Genomic DNA, 20,393 nt, shown 5'->3' on the forward strand with positions numbered 1-20,393 from the left:
TACGCTAACGCTGGGAGGCGGGCTCGTGTTGGGGTCATTCTCTCACATTGGTTGCTGGGACGGCGGCGTTTTGGAGTGAGGGTAGCACATTGAGCTGAAGTTGTGCGGATCGCGGTGGCTCTGGGCCAGGCATCTATCCCAGTTCTGGTGGGAATTTGGGACAGGGTCAGCAATGGATCTCCAGGGGATGGATCTCGTGTGGAGTGCATGGTACGGAAAGTGCGTCGAAGAGAAAGGGTCGTCGCCACTCTTGGCTCCAAGCATCGTGGTCGCCTGGCTCAGCAGGGCGGAGTGGGAGCAGGTGACGGTTTACCTGTTCTGTGATGACCATAAGTTGCAGCGGTATGCGCTGAACCGCATCACAGTGTGGAGGAGCAGGTAAGGCGGCGGGCTCAGGCCTCTTGCCTGCGTGCTGGTGGTGCTTCACCTCTTCTTGGTCAAATTCCTAAAAGGCCCTGTTCTCAAGTCCTCCCCTAAATCGCTTAATGATGCCACTTTCCCAAGTGCCTGGAGGAAAGTCGCAGGCAAGCTCTTGCACAAATTCCGTTGGTGGATGAAAAGTAAGAGGGTGTGTCTCAACAAACCTCTTGTCATATTTGTGAGATTTGACTTTTACCTCCATTAAGTAACCCTTTCTTGGGGAGGGAGCCGGTGAGAGCAATGGGCCTGAGCGAGGACTTAAGGAGCAAGTCAACATCCTAGTGTGGATTTCTGGTGCTGATTAGGGCAAGTGGGAGAGGGTCTTACCTGAAAAACCATGGTCAAGTGGGGTGTCTCTGTCCAGTTTATAAGATTGGGGCTAGACTAACAAGGGATACAGGGCTTCTCTAGCTGAATGATTGAGGGTTGCAAGGTTAAAGAAGGGTGTGTCACACAACTATTGATAGGTAGTTTCTCAGATGTCTTGTATACATCCTAGCCAGCTTCCTAATGCCCTGTGTTGGATCCCACAGACATTACCCTGTCATTCCCATCTTTTTGTTTTGTGTCTTCATGCACTCTTGGGCCAGTATATAATGGGAATATCCTGCAACAACCAAGGTTCTGAAGTAGAGGGTGGACCAGTGTAAAGGATCTTTATGATGGTGCTGGACTGTGGCCCTTTAGGTTAGGCAACGAATTGCCTCTGGCAGTGGCTTCTACTGCTGACCTGATACGCTGTAAGCTCCTGGATGTAACTGGTGGCTTGGGCACTGATGAACTTAGACTACTCTATGGCATGGCATTGGTCAGGTAAGACCTGCATGGGGTAGAAATTGGAGGGGGGGCGGTTTGGGATCTGAAGGTGGGGCAAGCATGTGATAAACAAGGCTTGCTTTAGGTACAACCTGAAGCAAAAAGCCCTGGGAGTCCCTGAGTGTGGCTCAGCCTGATTGCTTGACTTGACAACTTTTGGAAACCCGCCCCCATCAATATATTCTTTTTATTTCTTTTTTATTTGAAAGCCTTTTCTTTTTTATTTTCCTTTCCCTTTTGTAATATATGCTTGGCTGGGTGTGTGTGTGTGGGGGGATGGAGATTTACACCAGGTGATTGTTGTAGATCTATTCCACCTGATTTTCAATTCCTCACCCAGAGGAACTTTTTTGAATGGCTTTATTGCTCTTGGGTGTGATTTAATGTGGATTTCCTAACTTTACCCCCATCTGTACCTGGCACCACCCTTTTCCCTTTTCTCTCCCCCATGAATACTGAAAGGTTGCTGAGTTGTGGAAGTGAAGACTTGGGCTGGGAGTTCCTGACTTAACAAAATGACTCAGTGGTTTTAGCTGTCTCATTCACTTCAGGAAAAAGGTTGCCACTGAGTTTTCTCCTGTGTCAAAGCTTTTTCTCATACTGTTCCCTCCTGTTGCCTTGAGGTCCTCCCTTCATCCTTTTACCTTCTCTGCCATTAGCTGTTCTCCCCATATTCAATTTCCTTTGTTTTAACATCTATGATATGTTATGTTTTAGAATATTATGTCATGATTATTTATCCTATCTTAACTTGGCAAGGCCAGAACAGTGTCTTATTCATTTGTATGGATTCAGTATAGGGCAGACTCTGTAAATGTTGGAGGGCATGGAACTATCCATGTTCTGGCTGGCAACAACCTTAAGAACAGGACAGTTAGTGGAAAGTTGTGGAAATGCAAGCTGTCAGTAATTCAACAAGATGCTTTGGATGAAACTTTTCCTTGGGCTATGCCACTTATTTCCCCCCTAAACCCAGGTTTGTGAACCTTATCTCAGAGAGGAAGCCAAAGTTTGTCAAGCTCTCCCTCAAGTCTCTGGCTCAGGAGGTACGTATAATAAAATGGCCTTGCTTAATTCTCTTTCTTCAGTAGGGCTCCCTAAATGGGGAATGGGGTAAGGTGTATATAAAATCAGACTAGCTCATCCCTTCACTAGTAACCAAGCCTGTCAAGAACTCCAGAGCTTCAGCTTCCAGCTCAAAAGAAGCAGAATTGCTCCCTTGCTCCTCACAGTATGTATAGTGGACTTGACCAGTCTAGCTTGCTGGGGATGGCCCAGTGAAGCTGAGTAGCCTGAATGTACCAATGTACCACTGGGTGGGGACAGGAAAGAGGTGGCAGTCACAACACTTACTCTCAGGGAGCTGACAGTCTGAGGGAAGAGAGAGCTCAGCCAAGCAGCATGAAAATGCCAGATATTCCTGCCCTGAGTGAGTATTTAAAGTGTGCAGAGACCCAGAGGGCAGGCATGTTCAATCATCAAGAGACACTCCCTGGAGGAGGTGTGGGATAAAGGAAGGAGTAAAAGGGACCTGGAAAGGGGAAAGGGAGGCTGGAGAAGGTAATTGTTAATGCTAATTCACAGAACTCTCTGTTGAAGGAGAGTGGTTATTGGTTAGGGTAGGTGGGTGTCTTTTTTTTTTTCTTATTTTTAAGACAGCCTCCACAGAGTAGTAAAAAATAATCAAGAGACCTGGTTTTTAATCTTGGCTCTGTGAGACTAGAATCTTCTCCTAAGACCTCAGTGTCTCTATCTATACAATGGGATGGATGTTCAGGCTAGTTTATCCCTGGGTCTCTTCCAACTATACTATTTTAAATTTCTATGCTCCCTATCAGGTGAACATTCCAGATTGGGTTGTTGAACTTCGCCATGAGTTAACCCACAAGAAAATGCCCCATATAAATGATTGCCGCAGAGGTGAGTACCCAGAGGATTATCTAATATCAGCCCTCTGGGCCTGGCTGGGTGACATTTGGGATATACGGATAGGGAGGAGGTTCTTACTTGGCATTGGGGCTGCAATTACGGTGAATCAAGTGAGGTACTCACCTTGGGCACAAAATTTAAGGGATTGTCAAAAGCTCAGAGATCAAAATAAATAGCATTTTAATGTGGAAAAATGTATCAGGAACAAAATATGAAAAATAAAAGCAGGATTATTATCACTGAGTTCTTTTGCTTCAGGCTCCAATGTGACTTGGCAGGGTACTGTTTTGATGCCTTGATTACAGTTTTTTGGCCTCCCCTTAAATTTTGTTCCTGAGGTGGTACTTCAATAGCCTCACCATAAAGGGGAGGGAGATGCAAATTAAGAGGCATTAGCCATAACAGTATCATGAACTCAGGAGTTCTTTGGACATCCATCTCATCCCATTTAAGGCCCCTTGTTTTAGCCTTTTCTCTTCTAATGAGATCTAGAAAAGGGAAGAGACTTAGCAAAAGGTTATGTAACTAGCTAGTGGGGTAGTATCCTAGTCCTCTCACTTACCACTCCTTGCTGTTTTTGGCTTCTCATTTTCAGACCCAGTGTTAGGACTAGGAAAGGAACTGCTGGTGAATAGGAGAAAGCAAAGAACAGGGAGATAACCCATAAGGAAGTAGACTGTATCTGGATATGTGAGATTTGAGTCTTGGAGCCAAGCCTCTTTCTAGGGCTTTTCCATAATGCTTATAAAATGAGGCTAGAAACCCATAGGACTGGAGACCTACTAGTTCCTTGTCTGCAGCTTGTCCTATGGCCCTGCCTTCCTTCTTCCCCTCCTCTAGGTTGCTACTTTGTTCTGGATTGGCTCCAGAAGACCTTCTGGTGCCATCAATTAGAGAACAGCCTGAGAGAAACCTGGGAGTTGGAGGAAGACAAGATGGAGACAGAGGAAGAGGACCAAGAAGAAGAGAAGAACACTGCTGATGACATCAAAGAACAGAAACCAGAGCCTCAGGATGATGGGAAAGGTGCAGAGTTGGATGTCAGGGCTGATGGAGATAGTAAAGTCAGTGAAGAGGTGGATGCTCATTTGGCAAAGGCCCTGAGACATAAGGAGTTGTATGGTAGGTGTCCATGGGGGCAAAAAGGGGCCCATGAGCCTGGAAAGTTCAGGCTTAGGTTAGCACTGGTTATTTCCCTGGCTCAGCACTTCCTCAGGGGCTGTAGTATCCTATATTTCTCCCTATTCTGTTTTCAGAAAGAGCCCGAGACTTGCTGGTATCATATGAAGAGGAGCAGTTTAAGGTAAGAAAAGTTCCTTTGACTTGGCATGCTCTCATCTGCCCCAGCCATTTCTTCCCTCTTGCCAGCTACCTGAGAAGTCTTGAGAAGGAATTTGAAAGAAAAGTGGCAAAACATGAGGGAACTTCTCAGAAAGAGAGGGGGGAAGCTAGGAAGGAGACAAGAGCAGCAGAGTCCAATTGGATGATCCTCCACATCGATGGAAGGGAGCAGATGATGAAGTTTGTGGATAATCTGCCCTATGGGTGGTAGGGAACAACTGGGAATGGGTAGTTGAACAGTCCTGTAATTTTGTAGTCTACCAGCAGGTGGGGCCCGAGAGCTTCCCTAGATGGGTAAGCCTGAGGGGTGCTGTTTTAGTTGGAAGGGAAGTAGCTCAGAAACGATTTAGTTCAACCCTGCCTTTTCAAAGAAGAAATTGAAGCTGTGAATTAATAAAGGACAGACCCAAGCCAATGATATAGCATAATAAGAATCTGGGTCTCCTAATTCCCTTTCTTCTGTAACACCTTGTCTGCCCTCATTCCTTACTCTTTTGCCCAAAGGTTTCTGCCCATCTCCAACCAAATGCTTCCATTGGATATCAAAGTATTGGGGTATTTGATTATTGGGAGCCATGAAGAATTAGGAGGAGGGTGAGGAGAGGAGGAGAAAGCCTGGCATTTAAGGGTCATGTGATTTTTATTGGTAGAGCCAATAGGGGAGTTGTGGGCCCACCCCTGCATGCCCTGCCTTGTCTCCATAGGGCAGTCCTAAAGTCTTATGTGAAAGGATCCTGGAGAGGTTGGGGGTAGGTTGCCTGGCTGGGTCCTTGACAGAACCAGCTTTCTGATGGAACCTTTTTTGATAACAGGTGCTGGAGAAATTTAGGCATTTACCTCAGGCTATTAAGGCGTGGAATAAACTATCCCCATGTGTAGAAGGCATCCTGGCAGAGCTCAAGGGCATTTCATGGGAAAACAGGTATGTAGCTAGGTAACCAGGGGCTGGGTACTCACTAGGATAGAGGGTAGCAGCCTCACTGAAATCAATTCCCATATCCTACCTTGCCAACCTGCTGTAGGAAAAATCCCAGAGATAATCCTGATCCTTCACATGGTGACCCGTGTTTTGCATGATCCTCTGCCTCTGGCCCTGCCAGCTTCTAGCTTGGGGTTGCCTACAGTGAGTCACTAGAATGACCAGAGGAATGAATATGCACTGTCATCCATCCCCTGACCAGCTTTGTTTCTTTTTGTCAGGTGGGATGTGGTGTTCTTGGCAAGTAGGAAAAGTCTGTGATCCTTAGTACTTCACTGCCAGCCCTTGTCTATTTTTTCAAATTGCTATCAACCTTGGTGGTTGTAGTTTGGGGGACAGAGGAAGGGCCTTGTCAGAGCCTGGCCCCTAGGCTCCTTTTTCTCTATGGCCATGAGCCTTATTCCCCCCCTAAGAAATAATGTTCAATTTAATGAGAGCAGACAAAGAGAATCTACCCATCCTCTTCTCATCCCTTGTTCTTGGAGCATTCTACCTAAATTCAAATGAAAAGGGGAGCTTTTACTAATAACCTGAGGAGGCAATGATAGACTAAGGAGAGTAGGAAGGAATCTGGGATGGAGCAAAATGTGGGTAGATGGCATAGGTACCAGACTGGACCTGGAGGGGAGCCTGCAATGTAGGTTGGGATTGCCCCTGCAGTCTGCTCTTTACCCCCAGGATAAGACTACTTCCAAAGGTATTTTTATCAGTGTCTGCCCAGCCTAGGATTCTTGGCTGTATTCTTCAGCAAAGAGATGGCTAGCAGTTGTCCAGCAGCTGGGGAAAGTATCCTTGTGCCCCTACATAGTATGACTGCTAGTGCTGAGCAGTTAGGTTGGCTGCTATAAGTGTTCTTGGATACTGACCTAAGAAGATGAGAGGTAAAAAGACAGCAATTCCTCCTTAGGCCTACTCTGCTGGAGGGAGGGAGCTTCAGGTTTTGGAATACCCTGGGACCTATTTTCCACCCTCTAGGCCTGGTCAGCTGGAAGGGGCTCTTGGAAAGCCACTAGTTCTGGAGCAATTAGCTTGCTGTTGCTGGTTTAGGTTTGAGCTAGATGGGTTTAGAGATTACCTGTATAGTCTACTTTATCCCATCTTACTTTTTCTGGGTTTTTAGAGTTCCTAATAAAAGAGCCTATGCCCAGCTACTCAAAAAGGCTGAGGCAGGAAGATCGAAAGTTTAAGGGCAACCTGGGAAACTTAACAAGATCCTGTCTCAAAAATAAAATAAAGAGGTCTGGGAGCATATACAGCTCAGTGGTAGAGCACTTGCCCAGCACGTGTGAGGTTCTGTGTTCAATCCCAGTACAAAAAAAGAATAATAATAAGAAGAGGGCCTATGAATTGTATTTCATATTTTAGCCAGCAGTTGAATCCCCACAGTTTTTACTTCTAAGATGTAAAAAAAAGCAGCCAGTTAGATGGAGGTACGTGTGTAGGGGAATAGAGAGTGATCAAGAATGGCCAAGGGAAACCAAAAGACTACAGGAACTGAAGTTTATCATGATACCAGGCATTTAACTTTTCTCTGTGGGCCTGAGACTTGTCTCCATCTGTTTGTTCAGCCACTACTGCTCTCATTACAGGTCATAGATCAACATGTGCTTGGTAAATGTATGTTCAAAACCCACTGATCCCAGCTCTGGCCCCAGGAGGCTCAAGTCTAAGATCCCCTTGTCACCTGCCCCATCTCCCCCAATGCTGCCTTGGCCACTTGAAGAACCAGAGAACATTAGTTCTGGGTCTTATATCAGCTTCAGTTTGCTAGACTTGTGTCCTTTTCTTTTTTTAAAGCTCTGTAGTACTGAGGATTGAACCAGAGCCTAGCACATGCTAGTCAGGGCCTCTACCACTTAGTTATACGCCTCCAGCCCTTTTTAAACTGTGAGACATGGTCTCATCAAGTTGCCTAGCATGCCTTAAACTTGTGATCCACCTTCCTCAGTCTCCCGAGTAGCTGGGATTATAGGCATGTGTCACTAATGCCCAGCTTATCATCATCATCATCATCATCATCATCATCATCATCATTTTTTGAGTCCAGATTTTCCTATTTTATCTACTCTAGTCCCAAACTCCTAGGCTCAAATGATCCTCCCAACTCAGCCTCTTGAGTAGCTGGGACTGCGGGCATGCGCCACTGTACCTGCCTAAACTAGTGTCTTCTTATTCCAGGAATGCTGTGCTGGATGCTTTCTTGGATGACGGCTTCCTCATTCCCACATTTGAGCAGTTGGCAGCTTTGCAGATAGAATATGAAGGTAAGGTTCTAGGAGCTCAGTGCAGCCCTAGGGTTCTGTTTCCTGGGCAGGAATACCAGAGTGGGCTGGGTGCCAAGGTGGGGGTGGAAGCCTCTCAGCCCTCCTGGCTGAGCAGAACAGGGAGCTCTGCTGATGTGAACATATGGGATTGTCCTTAGGTGGCCTGGAATTTGGTAGGGTGGGTGTGGTGGATAGGGTTGGGGGAGTCTTAACACCATTATTGTGCCATGTTAATTGTGATTTAGCCACTAGCTAGACAGCTAGAGCAGTGGCACTGGGATGGCCTTGCGAGGTCATCTAGTCCAACATCCTCATGTTACAGATGGTCAGACTGAGGTCCAGAGAGGGGAAGGTACTGACCCAGAGTCACACAGTGAGTTATTGACAAAGATGAAGCTAGAACCAGAGCTCTTTTTCTTTTTATACTTTGTTTTTGAGTCAGTTGTTTGTTGCCAGATACTAACTGGTTTCTCTTTTCCTGATGTTCTGCTCTTCTCTTTCCTTCTGTTCTGTGGTGGCAACTCTTGTTGGTGGGGCTTGCGCGCGCGTCCGCTTTCTTTCCCCCCCTCTCTGTGTCTGTCTCTCTCTCTCTCTCTCTCTGTCTCCCTCTCTTGCTCTTGTGCTCTCTCTCTTGCTGTCTCACTCTTGCTGCCATTGCCCTCCCCTCTGTCAACGGGTGTCCCTCACAAACCAGAAAACGTGGACTTGAATGACGTCTTGGTGCCAAAGCCGTTCTCTCAGTTCTGGCAGCCCCTGCTCAGGGGCCTGCACTCCCAGACCTTCACGCAGGCCCTGCTGGAGAGGATGTTCTCTGAGCTGCCAACCTTGGGGGACAGTGGGATCCGGCCCACCTACATCCTTAGATGGACCATTGAACTGATCGTGGCCAACACCAAAACTGGTGAGGGAGACTAGCCCTAGATCCAGGGCGTAAGGCAGCCCAGGCAGTGCCACTATACTCAGCTCTCTGCTGAAAATCATCAGACAGATACCTCCCTTGTTAAAGGTTTAGGTTCATCTAAGAGGGCCCTGTGGGCGCCAGTGGACAAATTTTCCTCTTTCCTTTTTCTTCTCAGAGCCAACTAAACTGGGCTGGGGCAAAGTGCCCTGAATGCTATGAGCAGTTGGGAGGTATAGGGTAGGGAATCTGGGGGGATGGAAGGGGCACAGCCAAACTTTTCAAAGTGAAATGCTGGGGGTGGGGGTCACTGGTTCCTTCTTCTCAGGCTCCCTCTTCTCTCCTAGGAAAGAATGCTCGCCGATTTTCTACAAGACAGTGGGAAGCAAGAAGGAGCTGGAGGCTGTTCAACTGCTCTGCCTCCCTTGACTGGCCCCAGGTGGTTGAGTCCTGCTTGGGCTCACCTTGCTGGGCCAGTCCCCAACTCCTTCAGCTGTAAGTTTCTTGAATTCCATCTGGTAAGAGGGTGAGGTCCTGCAAGCTTTAGGGCCACATGGCCCTAGAGTGGCCTAATTGGAAGACACTTTTGAGGACATCTAACCCAGTCCCCCTTCCATAGTCATGTGGGGGAACTGAGTCTTGGGAGTGAATAGAGTATTCTTCCTTTTAGATCATACAATTTATGACCTGGCTGAACTGAGTCCAGTGTGAGAATGCTTAGCACAGTGGCCTGCACAGAGTAAGTGCACAATAAATGGTAGCTGCTGTTTACTATCAAACCCAGGTCCTCTGACTCCAAGCCCAATGATGTATCCTCTATTAGTTTTCCCAAGGTACCTCTGGTAGTTACTCAGCAACTTTAGTGGTTCCCTATTGCCTTCCTGGTGAAATGAAGGCTTCTTGGCTCAACATTCAGAGATCTTTCTGATTCTGGCCCTGCCTGTCATGGTAACCATACCTCCTGTGAGTCCCCTTTACTCAATCCACCCTGGGTTCTAATGGTCAAACTGAATATTGTACTGGTTCCTGTAAATACCTGTGGTTGTCTCTCTTTCCTTCTCTGTCATGTCATGACCCAAAACCACTTCCCTCATTCTCATGGATGCCTTCAGCACCTGTTTTTCTTCTTGCTTTCTGGAGCAATATCTGTTTCATTTGGGTGACCCATCTGACACTGCAGCTCCTCAACTCCAGTGACTTTCATTCTCCACTGTGCTCAGCAACCCATCTCCATCACTCAGAGCTATTTCACCTCTGAAAGTTGACATTTCAGCATCCTGCTCGGTGACCACCACCTCTTGTTCTTCTAGTTTTCACCCTTACATCCCATGACACCTGCTCTTTGCCTGCATCCAGACCTCCATGCTTCCATTTTCTCCCTCCCTTGACCTTGCTTCTGCCCAGTCCTGTCTGTGGTTGATTGCTTCAGCCACTCATCATCAGCACCCTCAACTCTGCTCATCCTTTGGCTATATCTGACTTGCAAACCCCCATGCTGGGATTGATCCTCCCCACTCTGCTTCCCCTGCTCCTCAGCCCGGGTAGCTGAGCTCTGCTGGAGAAAGCAACATAGCCCTGCGGATTGCTGCCACTGCAGAGGTATGATTTTTAATCTCGGGCCAGGCCTCAGTTCTGCTTGTCTGAACTTTGACTTGTTTTCTGACAACTTTTTCTCCCATTCCCTGACTATTCTGAACCTTTACCACTTACCTTGAGCCCCTCCCTCTCTCCCATTTCACCCTAGCTTCTTCGAGCACATGGAGGCATCCAACAGGGCCCCCTCGACCTGAGGTCCAGCCCTCGTGAACTGATCTGCAGCTGCAGTCAACCTCGCCAGTCTCAGGATGAGGTGGCCTTGCCTCTCCTCAAAGCCTGCTCCTCCACCTGTGCTCTGGAGCCACCTCTGCCAGCATTGCTGGGGCTTCAGCCCAGCCTCTCACTTGCTCTGCTGGTTCTTGCTCCTCAATTTATGAATGTGTCTGTTTTTCTCCTCTTAAAACAAAACAACAGTAATAGCAACACAAGAAAAATCTGCTTTGACCCCACATCCCTCTGTTGGGTTATCACCAGCTTATCACTCCTTCCCCTCTGATCTCAAAAGAATAGTCCTCAGCTAATAATCTCAATTTCCTCACTGCCCTCTTACTCCTCAACCAACTGTAATTTGGTACTCACCTCTAGAGCTGCTTTGACCTAATACCAAATCCAATGGGCCCTTGTTAGTTTCTGTGTTTACTGCATTGAAAATGTTTACTATTCCCTCCTAGAAATGCCTGTGCTTATTACTACTGCCTATAAATTGCTAAGGCCTAAATCTCTTTATCTAGCCCAGGCATTCCCCTCCCCCATGGTTCAGCCTCCTATACGAAATAAACTGCATGCTGAACATCTCCCCTTGGATGGCCCACAGACATTTTAGTGTAACCAAAAGAATTGGTCATCTTATTCTCCACCCCAACTCAAAAGTGATCTTCCTCCCCTGGCAGCACCATCTACCCTGTCCTGTTGACTCCTGAATATTTCCCAAATCTGAGATTTTGTGTTGCCGTGTCTACTTCCCCCAGTGTCTCCTTCCCTCTATTACACTTCTTTGAAAGCAAGGGCTCTGTATTAGCTATCATGCCCAAGCACACCATACAAATCCAGGCACCAAATAGGCCTCATTAAACTGAAAACTGCTCTGCTGTTTCCTTGCCAGCAGTGCTATCGTTGGTGGGAGCTGACCTATGCCTGAGGAATGAATGAAGTGGGAGACTGGATGCCAAGGCCCTTTTAGTCCCTGATTCCCTGGTTGAGTTCAAGTCTTTCTTGAATCCTTATGGCATCTGGGCACAATAGTTTTTATATGGTTAAAAAATGTGACCTTGTAGACACATTCAGCCAAGGCAAGGCCTCCAGGTGATGGGACTGAACCAGACATTGCCAGATGTGTGCATTATAGACTAGAAGTGACATGGCTGGGTGGGAAACTGGGAGGATAATCGGAAGGGTCTGGAGGCATCAGGAAGAGCATCATGAAGGAAGCATTTGAGCAATTCAAGCAGAGAAAAGAATAAAGGAAGTTTCGAAGTGCAGAAGGAACACGGCATGTGTATCTGGGGTGGGGGAGGGAGTGAAAAGAGTAGCATGGAGAGGTTTGGATAGGTGGCCTTCAAGGTACTTTCCAATCCTAAGTGCCTGCAGAGTGGAAGCTGCTGGTCTTGGAGAAGTCTGGACCACAGAGATCTTCTCCCAACCCAAGCATACCAGAGGGATGCGACACATGCCAGCAGTAACAGCGGCTTACTTGGGTACGATTTCTTGTGCACAGATCCTGCCTTTTCCAGATAACCAGTTGAATTTATTCCTAATCACCCCATTACACAGAGTGGGGATAAAGGGGATGTGCTCAGGTATGATGCTGCAAGTCAGAGCTGGGGCCAGAATCCAGGTAGCCTGTCTATAGTCCCATGTTCTTCATAATGCTCTAATAGAATGTACTGTTACAAAAAGCATCTGTTATTAGATGAATACAGAACTTGGCTTTTGTTTTCCCCAGAGAAAAAAAATAAAAGATACCACTGGCAATTAAGTGTCAGGCATGGTGCTGTGTTTTTTTGTAGAGATTATTTCATTTAGTTTGACACAGCAATCTTGGGAGTTGGAGGTATGGTACCCTTCTTTGGCAGATAAAATATTGAGGCTCCGAGGAGTGAAGTGACTTATCCAAAAGTCACATGGTTTGTACAGTGGACAGTGGGACAGGGATCTGGGCCCAGGTCCTGTCAGTTTGAAGTCTACCTTCTTTCCATCAGCTGGAACCTGTGACTGTCTCAGTCCTGAGCTGTGACCAGGCATACACAAGGGAGGAAATGTCTTTTGAGATTGTATCACCCTGCACCTGAGTGGTCCGACTGGATAGCTGGAGATGGTGGGTGGGTAATAACAAACAGTGGTGATAAGGCTTCTTGCCAATATCGAGTGCCTGAGAATATTTATTATTAATCACACTAATGGACCACAGTGAGAGGGCAGAGAGTTACTCTAGCTTTTCCTCTAATAAAGCTGGAAGCTTTTCAAGAGCTTCCCACAGCCAGCCAATATCAATTCAGTTTGAACCAAGGTCCTCATGGAGTACAAAACTGGCCCGCAGAGATACTCTCTCAGTCAAGTCCCTAGCCCCCAGCCCAGTGGCCCGGCATATGTGACCAATCCTTGGGTGCTGAGAGAACAGTCAGTCCACTGGACACGTGGTCCCTCCATGAACCATGCAGTTCACACTCCATACACCTGGAAGGACACTCCCCATCCCTCCACCCTGCCCACCTGTCCAGTAGGGCCTGGGTGCCTGGTAGGTGCTAGCTTCTATGCAAGGCTCCATGAGGAAGGCTTGCCCTCTTCCTCCCCAGCGACTGTATCTGTTGGTGGTTTTGTTGTTAGCACCGTCTGTTGTGTGCACAATGTCATCATCTTTAATTCCCCTCTGCCTGACCCTTGCCATCGGTCACCAAGCCCTGCTCTCTGTCTGTCTGTCCTTCCCAGCTTCTCCCTCTCATCTCCCCTGCCAACGCCCTAGGCCAGCCCTCACAGATTCTGGCCTGAGCTGTCCAAACAGCCTCCTCCCTGGTTGCCCTGCCTCAATGCTGCCCTACCCCAGCCCCCACCATGGGGACCATGGTGATCTTCAGACAGGCAGCCTTCACCTGTGCTCAGTTGGCAGGCGACCTAGTCCCCAACACACACACTTCCCTTCCCAGCTCTCTCTTCCTGGTGTAGATCCTCAACACAGGATTTGCCCTCTAGCCAGGATACTCTCACCACACGCAGCAATGCAGTGTGCTCGCTCTTGTCTGGTCCTCCTGGGTCTCACTTCCAGCACAAAGCCTGCCCTCAGTTGCTCCTCCCTCCTTGTGCTCTCTGCCTGCCCCCATTCCTGTAGTTCCCCTAGAAGGTCTATGATGCTCATCAGGCCTCCCTTTCACATCCTGCTTTGTCTTGTCAACTGCTGCTTTTTTTTTTCTTTTTTTCCATTCCAGGCTAGGCTGTAGCTGTTCCATAAAGGGATCACATATTGTGTTCCACTCAGAAGGAGCCCAGCACACATTAGGCATATCCTTGGAGTTCAGGACAGATTGTTCAGCCAGGCCAGAGGAGAGAGGGATCTGCCATTCTCATTTCCAGCCTGACAGGCCTGTTGGCTAGTTTGTGTTTCTATGTAGTGTTTCAGTACAGACTAATAGCTATCATTTATTGCATGCCCACTATGTGCCAGGCACTGTGCCAGGCATTCTATGTGAGCTCTCTTATTTACTCATCTCAAGGAACCTAGAAGTTAGGTATCATTATTGTCCTCATTTTACTGAGAATGGAAGTGAGGTACAGAGATGAACCAAAGAACTTATTCAGGTTCCATGGTCCTGTTGTTTCTGTGTTTTGTGTGCTCTACTCACTGCCTTTCAGAGGCTGGTGTAGAAGCTCAGGGACCAAGTTCAAACCCTAGAGTGTTGGGGTAGGAAGTGACTTGAGATTTTGAATCTTTCCTACCCCATCCCTCCATTTCCTCAGTGTCTTCAAAGCCATGGGACAGGTCCTGCCAGATGGGGAGCAGGAGAAGCTGCTGCGCATCTGTTCCATTTATACTCAGAATGGAGAAAACAGCCAGGTGAAAGAGGGATCAGAGGCTCCCCCCTGCGTGAAGTCTCCATACACACTGGATAGCCTATACTGGGGTCTTAAACCAGCTGGTTCTAACTGTTGTTCTGAAGGAAAGGCCCAGCAGCAGGGGGAACAGGGCAGCCATAATGATATCAATCAAGAAGAGAAGGAAGAGAAAAAAGTGTTGCAAGACCAGATGGAAGAAGACGATGAAGAAGATGATGACGATAACCTGGAAGATGAAGAGGGAATTGAAGATGACGATGAAGATGGTGATGAAGATGATGATGATGACGACGATGATGATGATGACGATGACGATGATGATGAGGATGATGAAGACGAGGAAGAAGATGAAGATGAAGACAGAATGGAGGTGGGACCTTTCTCTACTGTGCAGGAATCCCCTACAGTGGAGAATGCCAGGCTCCTGGTCCAGAAACGAGGAGCTTTGCAGGGTTCTGCATGGCAAGTTAGTTCAGGTAAGGAACCTGATATGCATTCTCCCCTCACTGATTGTTTCTCTTTGAACTAGGGAAGAGATGGAAAGTGGCAGGAGGTAGCCAGTATGAGTCAAGCTTGGGAGAAAGTCAGGTACATGGATGACAAGTGACTTTCTTCCCTCTGAGGATGGAGCATGTAAGCACCAAGGACCACTGTTGGGTGCTTGCTGTTTCATTTGTAGAGAACATTTAGAGGGGACCGCGTGGGTGTGACCACCAGGCAGCAGCACTCAGGAGAAAGTGAGAAGTGGAGGAAGTATACGTATGATTCTGCTTCAATATGCAGTAAGAAAGGAGTACTTTCTGTATATTCATGGAGTCTGGCTGGTTGTGAGACACAACAAAATCTGGTAAGGCCACCTGAAGGAACCCAGGGCATTAAGTTAGAGACACAGGAAGTATGATCAGAAGAAGAGAATAGAGTGATATGGATTTTAGATGTTCACACAAGGTCATGAGTCTAGAGCCTAGGGGAATGGAGGTACAGGGAAGGTTGGTGATATACACACAAGAGAAAAGGGCATGTCCTGTGTACTATGGCCTGGGGGAGGGATAACAGCTGGACCTGGGAGTGGTATAAGGTGGCCATGATGGGGAGTGAGATGGAACCAGAGACAAGGCAGTGAATGAGCTTATGGGGAGAGCTGTATCTTTCGCCTTTCTGTGGATGTTTATGGAAGGGCTAGGGTATAAAGGCCCTGGGTAGGAGTGTTAGGGATGGGTGAACACATTTTATTTCTGTGTGTGTGTGTGTGTGTGTGTGTGTGTGTGTTGGGGGTGTGTATGTACCTACTAGGTAAATTGTGGCACAGAGATATCTCTTAGGGCAAGAAAGGGTATATGGGGGATGTCTTTGTAAATAGCAAAAGGAAGGATGTTTGTACAAGCAGAATTGTGTGTATATGTTGAAGGGACCAAAAAAGTAGGGGAAGAACTCATTGTGAAATGGGCCGTAGTGTATCTGTAGCTGTGTGTGCATACACTCATAGTCATATGTCTTGTTTTTGAAGAGGAGGCAGGGTCACTGAGACCCATGAGGGCCAAGAGTTATCTGTATGAGGGAAAGAAATGGTAGCAGTGAGAGATGAGAGCCTATGAAATGGTGTGAGACTGCCCTCTAGATATGGCCTGTGTGTCCATGTTGAAGGACTGGAGTTGGACAAGGTGTCAGATAGGCAAGTGATGTAGACAGTGTTGGGGATGTTAGCAATGGGGTGGATGGTAAGGTCACATAGCCCATGGGTGGAGTGGTACCTGTGCCTGAAGGTAACTGTATTATAGCACAGGAACAAATGCTTGTAAGAGAGGAAGAGCTTTTTTTTTTTTCAATGCTGGGTGTTGAACCCAGGGCCTGGCACATGCTAGAAATGTGCTGTACCACTAATGTACACCCTCAGCCCATAATCTTGTTTTGAACTGACACATAATTGTACATATGTATGGGATGCACTGTAATAATTTGATACATGTTTAAAATATGCAGACAGTACTTTTGGATGGGCTTCTATATGTGTTACATAAACAGCTGGTTCAGGTTTGATACTTTATAGAATGTTGAAGGGGGCCTTATGAAAAGGAGAATTCTTTGAGTGTCAGGAAGATGCAGGAAGTCAGAAGTCAGAAACAGAATATGTGTGGAAGAGTTAACTAGCAAAGGATTCTCTTGAAAATAGTGGATGTACTTGTGTAAAGATGGGGAGGAATGATTTAAAATAATACTATGGGGGATGTTGAAGCAATAAGACAGGGATAGGAAGGGCCTGGCATGGTCCATCCTAAAGTGGAGTGTGTGTGTGTGCGCATGCGCGCATGTGTGCATGCACGTGCGCATATGCATGTTGGGGGTAGGCTGTTGGTTTAAACTACAAAAAGCTAGTGTGTTAAATCTTTCCTTCTTTCCCTCGGCCATTATTCCTTTTGTGTCTATGCATGTGTGCAAAGTTGGGAACTTGAAGTTGTCTGGTTTGTATACCTGTGAATGTTAGGTGTGGAAGGCAGGGAGTGAAATGGAGGACATTTATTGAATGGAGGGCTTGGTATGTTTGCTTTTGTATGCTTGGGAGGCAGTAGGGGATGGGACATGTGAGATTGCCCTTTCCTGGAAAAAAAAGTATTCTTTGTATGAGCCTCTGGGGCAAGAAGACCTTGAATGGGGCAGGTAGGACATGGTACCTCTGAGGGCCCACCCTGAGGTAGAGAAGGAAGAAGGGCCATGAAGAATGTGTGGTGAGCATGTGCTGTGGTGCACACCTGTAATCCTAGCAACTCCAGAGGGTAAGGCAGTAGGATTGCAAGTTTCAGGCCATCCTTGGCAAGTTCAAGGACAGCCCGGGCAACTAAATAAGGCCCTGTCTCAAAAAATAAAAAAGGCTGGGATATAGCTTAGTGATAGCACCCTTAGGTTCATTCCTCCACCCACCAGAAACAAAATGTCACCACTTATGCTTATGAGGATATATGTAGAGGAGTGAGGGTGGGGGTATGCAGAAAGCTCATATTGAGATGGCTGAGTGGGCTGGTTGGATGGACAGGGTGGGTAGTCCTGTACACCAGTTAGATTAACAGCTCATAAGCCTATTCTTCTTATGCCTCTCTTTGCTTCACAGAGGATGTGCGATGGGACACGTTCCCCTTAGGCCGAATGCCAGGTCAGACTGAGGACCCAGCAGAACTTATGCTGGACAATTATGACACCATGTATCTTTTGGACCAGCCTGTGCTAGACCAGCGGCTGGAACCCCCAACAGGCAAAGCTGGGTGAGTGCCCATGGCAGCAAGATTTCTCACCCCCTTTGTCTGCTGCCTGCAAGAGGGGAGGAGACAAAGTGGGGTGGGTAGGTAGGTGGCTGGGCCCTTGCTAGGACTCCCTGCCCCTAGAATAGAGTGCCATTGAAGTAAGCACATAGCACTGGCTTGGCACCCTTTGCAGATTGGGTCCAGTTTTTTTTTGTGTGTTTGTGTATGTGCACGTGCACACACACGTATGCACGTGCTCACATTTGCATGTGTGTTTTGGGAGGAGAGGGGTCCATAGCTTTCAGTGAATTCTCTGAAGGGTCCACCTTTCCTAAAAGGTCAAGAACAGATGCTCTTCATTCTGTTCCTGAGGAGAAAACTGAGGCCCAGAAAGGGGAATGGATTTGTCCAAAGGTGCATAGAATAATCAGTAGGCCTCCCCGTACTGTCCAGGCATTTTGGTAGCAAGGCCTGCGCAGGGCTCCATGTTCTCCCTCGGAACTCGCCTTTGGATCACAGGCGGGAGAGCCCTGGGCTCATCAGGGAGCCAGGAAGCAAGCAGCCCTTGCTGAAGGGCTATGCTGGTAACACAAAGGAGCCCGTCCAGAGGGCCTATACTTTCCGGAATGCTGGGCCACTGTGACCGGGAGAATCCTGTGAGTACCAGAGAGAGACCCCTTTGGGCCCCTGAAATTAATAGTCCATCCCTGTGCTGTTTGCCGACTCCCTGGGAGATGAGCCCCTCTTCATTTGGGCATTCTGGGAGAGGGCTGTGGATCCCAGGGGTCCCAGAAGCAGGCCAGGCTCAAGACAATGCCATGGACTCTGTATCTGAGGCAAGGGGGCAGTAGGCCTCTTGGAGAAGAGAGGAGATAGCTGGGGAAGCCAGATGAGAGTGGGATTCACCTGTCTGAAAGACCCCTTCTCTCTTTAGTCCCAGCTAGCCTGGCCCTGGGTAAAGCTGGCTTAGTGAGTACCAGGGTATCAGGGGTATCAAGGTATAGGCAGGTGGAGTAACCTGTTAAATCAAGAAGGAAGCAGATTTTGCCCAGCTCCTACACTTCCTGGGCTGGAGCTGGGCATTCCCACCACAGCTCCACCCTTGACTTGGCTATGTGGCCTTGGGTAAGTCATTTCTCATCTCTGGACCTCAGTTTCCTTGTCTGTAAAATTGTGGGTGATGGGAGGGATGGGACTAGATCATCTCAAAGGGTTTTTTCAGCTGCAGTAGTATAACCATGGATCTGCCTGAGGGGAAGGATGATGGCTTTGTTCTCAGCTGTCACCTCATCCAGCTGGAAGGACCTTTGACCTGCAAGAAGCAGGGGAAGCAAGGGTGTTTTGAGCTGGGCCAGGGAGAGGGAGGGCAGTTATCTCCTTCAGGCAGCCTTGCAATTATGGGATGGGTGCTGGGCCTGTCCCTAAAGCCCAAGCCTGGCCTTGGGCCCTTTAACCAGGTATTATATGTGGGAGGGATCCAGCACAGAGTCTTTTGGGTCCCCAAGCTTCAGGAATTTGGAAAGGAGGCCCTGTTAAGGCAGCCACTTCATTATTTTCCTGGGGGTGAAGTTGTGTGGGACCCCTTCCCTTAACCCAGACAGCTCTCTATGGGCTTTAGTCTGGTTTATGTACTGGGTTTTGTATAGTGTTTTCTTTGAAAAGTTTACTCTTCCTTCCCTCCCTCCCTCAACTGTGGGGAGGGCAAAATCACCCGTGGAGCCCAACTGAAATCACTTTTTAGATTTGCTCCAGTCTTTTTTATAAAAAGCCAGGCAGGAGGGTGGGCCCTTCTCATAGACGTGCACATATCAGGTACTCTTAGCTCCTCTAGGAGCCTAAAGTGACTTCTTTCCTCACTGACCCCCCCACTCTTTCCACAGCACCCTGGGCCTAAGCTGTGGTGTTGGCAGTGGCAACTGCAGCAATAGCAGCACCAATTTTGAGGGTCTTCTCTGGAGCCAGGGGCAGCTGCATGGGCTCAAAACTGGCCTGCAGCTCTTCTGATGCCAGCCTTGATGCAAGTGTTCATCCATCCCTGCCAGGACAACAGCCCACCCCAGAGTCCACCTGATGTTCCATGATACAATTGGGAGACAGCCTGAATCAGTCATGGCAACTCATCTTTCCACCAGAATGGAATTTTGAACGTTTTTCCCCTTTTTATTTTGCTTTGTTTTGAAAAACAATAAACAGGCAACTGTAGTTTTGGTGTTTGTGAGATGAGGGAGGATGTGCTGGAACAGACTAGAATAGTTCTTCCTTTACTGTGGGGACTCCAGAGAAGGTGGACTAATAACTAGGGTTTGAGCAGGAGCTGGATTCTCTTGAGTCCACTGGCTCTGATTGCTTCCACAGCCAGACTCCACCCATACCTTCTGCCTGGTTCCTTTGACCATTTCTGCACCACTCAGCTTTAGTGTGGAGTCAGCTGACTTTGAAGCTTTAGGCCTCAGAGGAGAGGCATTGCTGGCCACAGAGTCTACCCAGCAAATGAAATGTGTTTGTTGAGGCTGGTTTTGCTCAAAGCCTTACTGACAGTGGGAAGGAGATCCAGGTTTTCCTGTTTATCTCCTCGTCTTGCCCTCACTGGGCACCAAGCAGTAGTTGAAAGCCAGAGATTATCCTTTTACCTAGGAAAGATAGAGTGGACTTCCCTGTGGTGGGCACTGGAACTAGAGTAATGCCTTAGGGATTGATCCAGAGCCCCTTCTTTGTGGTCACCCTAGGGTCCTCATCTCACACTGTCTCCTCAGTGCCTACCCTGTGTTAGCCCTGAGCTGCCAAGAGATAGGTGACAAATAAACTATGTTCTCAACCCTTGGAACCTTAGTTTGGTGAGGAAGGAAAGTTACCAAGTGATAATCTGACACCTT

General features: G+C 47.8%; 1 protein-coding gene across 6 annotated transcripts; it reads left to right on the top strand.

Moving 5' to 3' along the window:
- The first annotated feature begins 58 nt into the window (after positions 1 to 58).
- On the top strand, positions 59 to 19,722 carry Las1l (LAS1 like ribosome biogenesis factor). Of its 6 annotated transcripts, none has more exons than XM_071606639.1 (15): positions 63 to 378; positions 1,108 to 1,233; positions 2,213 to 2,282; positions 3,075 to 3,156; positions 4,006 to 4,191; positions 4,422 to 4,468; positions 5,319 to 5,428; positions 7,664 to 7,749; positions 8,072 to 8,122; positions 8,444 to 8,650; positions 8,995 to 9,142; positions 14,192 to 14,763; positions 17,391 to 17,541; positions 17,974 to 18,176; positions 19,401 to 19,491. In XM_071606639.1, exons 1-14 carry the CDS (start codon positions 173 to 175, stop codon positions 18,161 to 18,163), a joined length of 2,232 nt encoding a protein of 743 aa, XP_071462740.1. In that variant the 5' UTR covers positions 63 to 172; the 3' UTR covers positions 18,164 to 18,176; positions 19,401 to 19,491. The 6 variants fall into 6 exon arrangements, with proteins under 6 accessions (XP_034492702.2, XP_071462740.1, XP_071462739.1 ...); XM_071606638.1 differs by having other exon boundaries at positions 64 to 378; positions 4,006 to 4,287; XM_027935776.3 differs by lacking the exon at positions 8,072 to 8,122 and having other exon boundaries at positions 66 to 378; positions 4,006 to 4,287.
- Positions 19,723 to 20,393: the final 671 nt, after the last annotated feature.

The sequence above is a fragment of the Marmota flaviventris genome, chromosome X, assembly GCF_047511675.1.
Source record: "Marmota flaviventris isolate mMarFla1 chromosome X, mMarFla1.hap1, whole genome shotgun sequence".
In the NCBI taxonomy this organism is placed as follows: Eukaryota; Metazoa; Chordata; class Mammalia; order Rodentia; family Sciuridae; genus Marmota; species Marmota flaviventris.

Coding starts and splice junctions, on each gene's coding strand:
- Las1l (XM_071606638.1), top strand. CDS start 173: ATGGATCTCCAGGGGATGGATCTCGTGTGGAGTGCATGGTACGGAAAG. Junction 2,283..3,074: donor TCAAGTCTCTGGCTCAGGAG/GTACGTATAATA, acceptor GCTCCCTATCAG/GTGAACATTCCAGATTGGGT. Junction 8,123..8,443: donor TACTGACCCAGAGTCACACA/GTGAGTTATTGA, acceptor CTCACAAACCAG/AAAACGTGGACTTGAATGAC.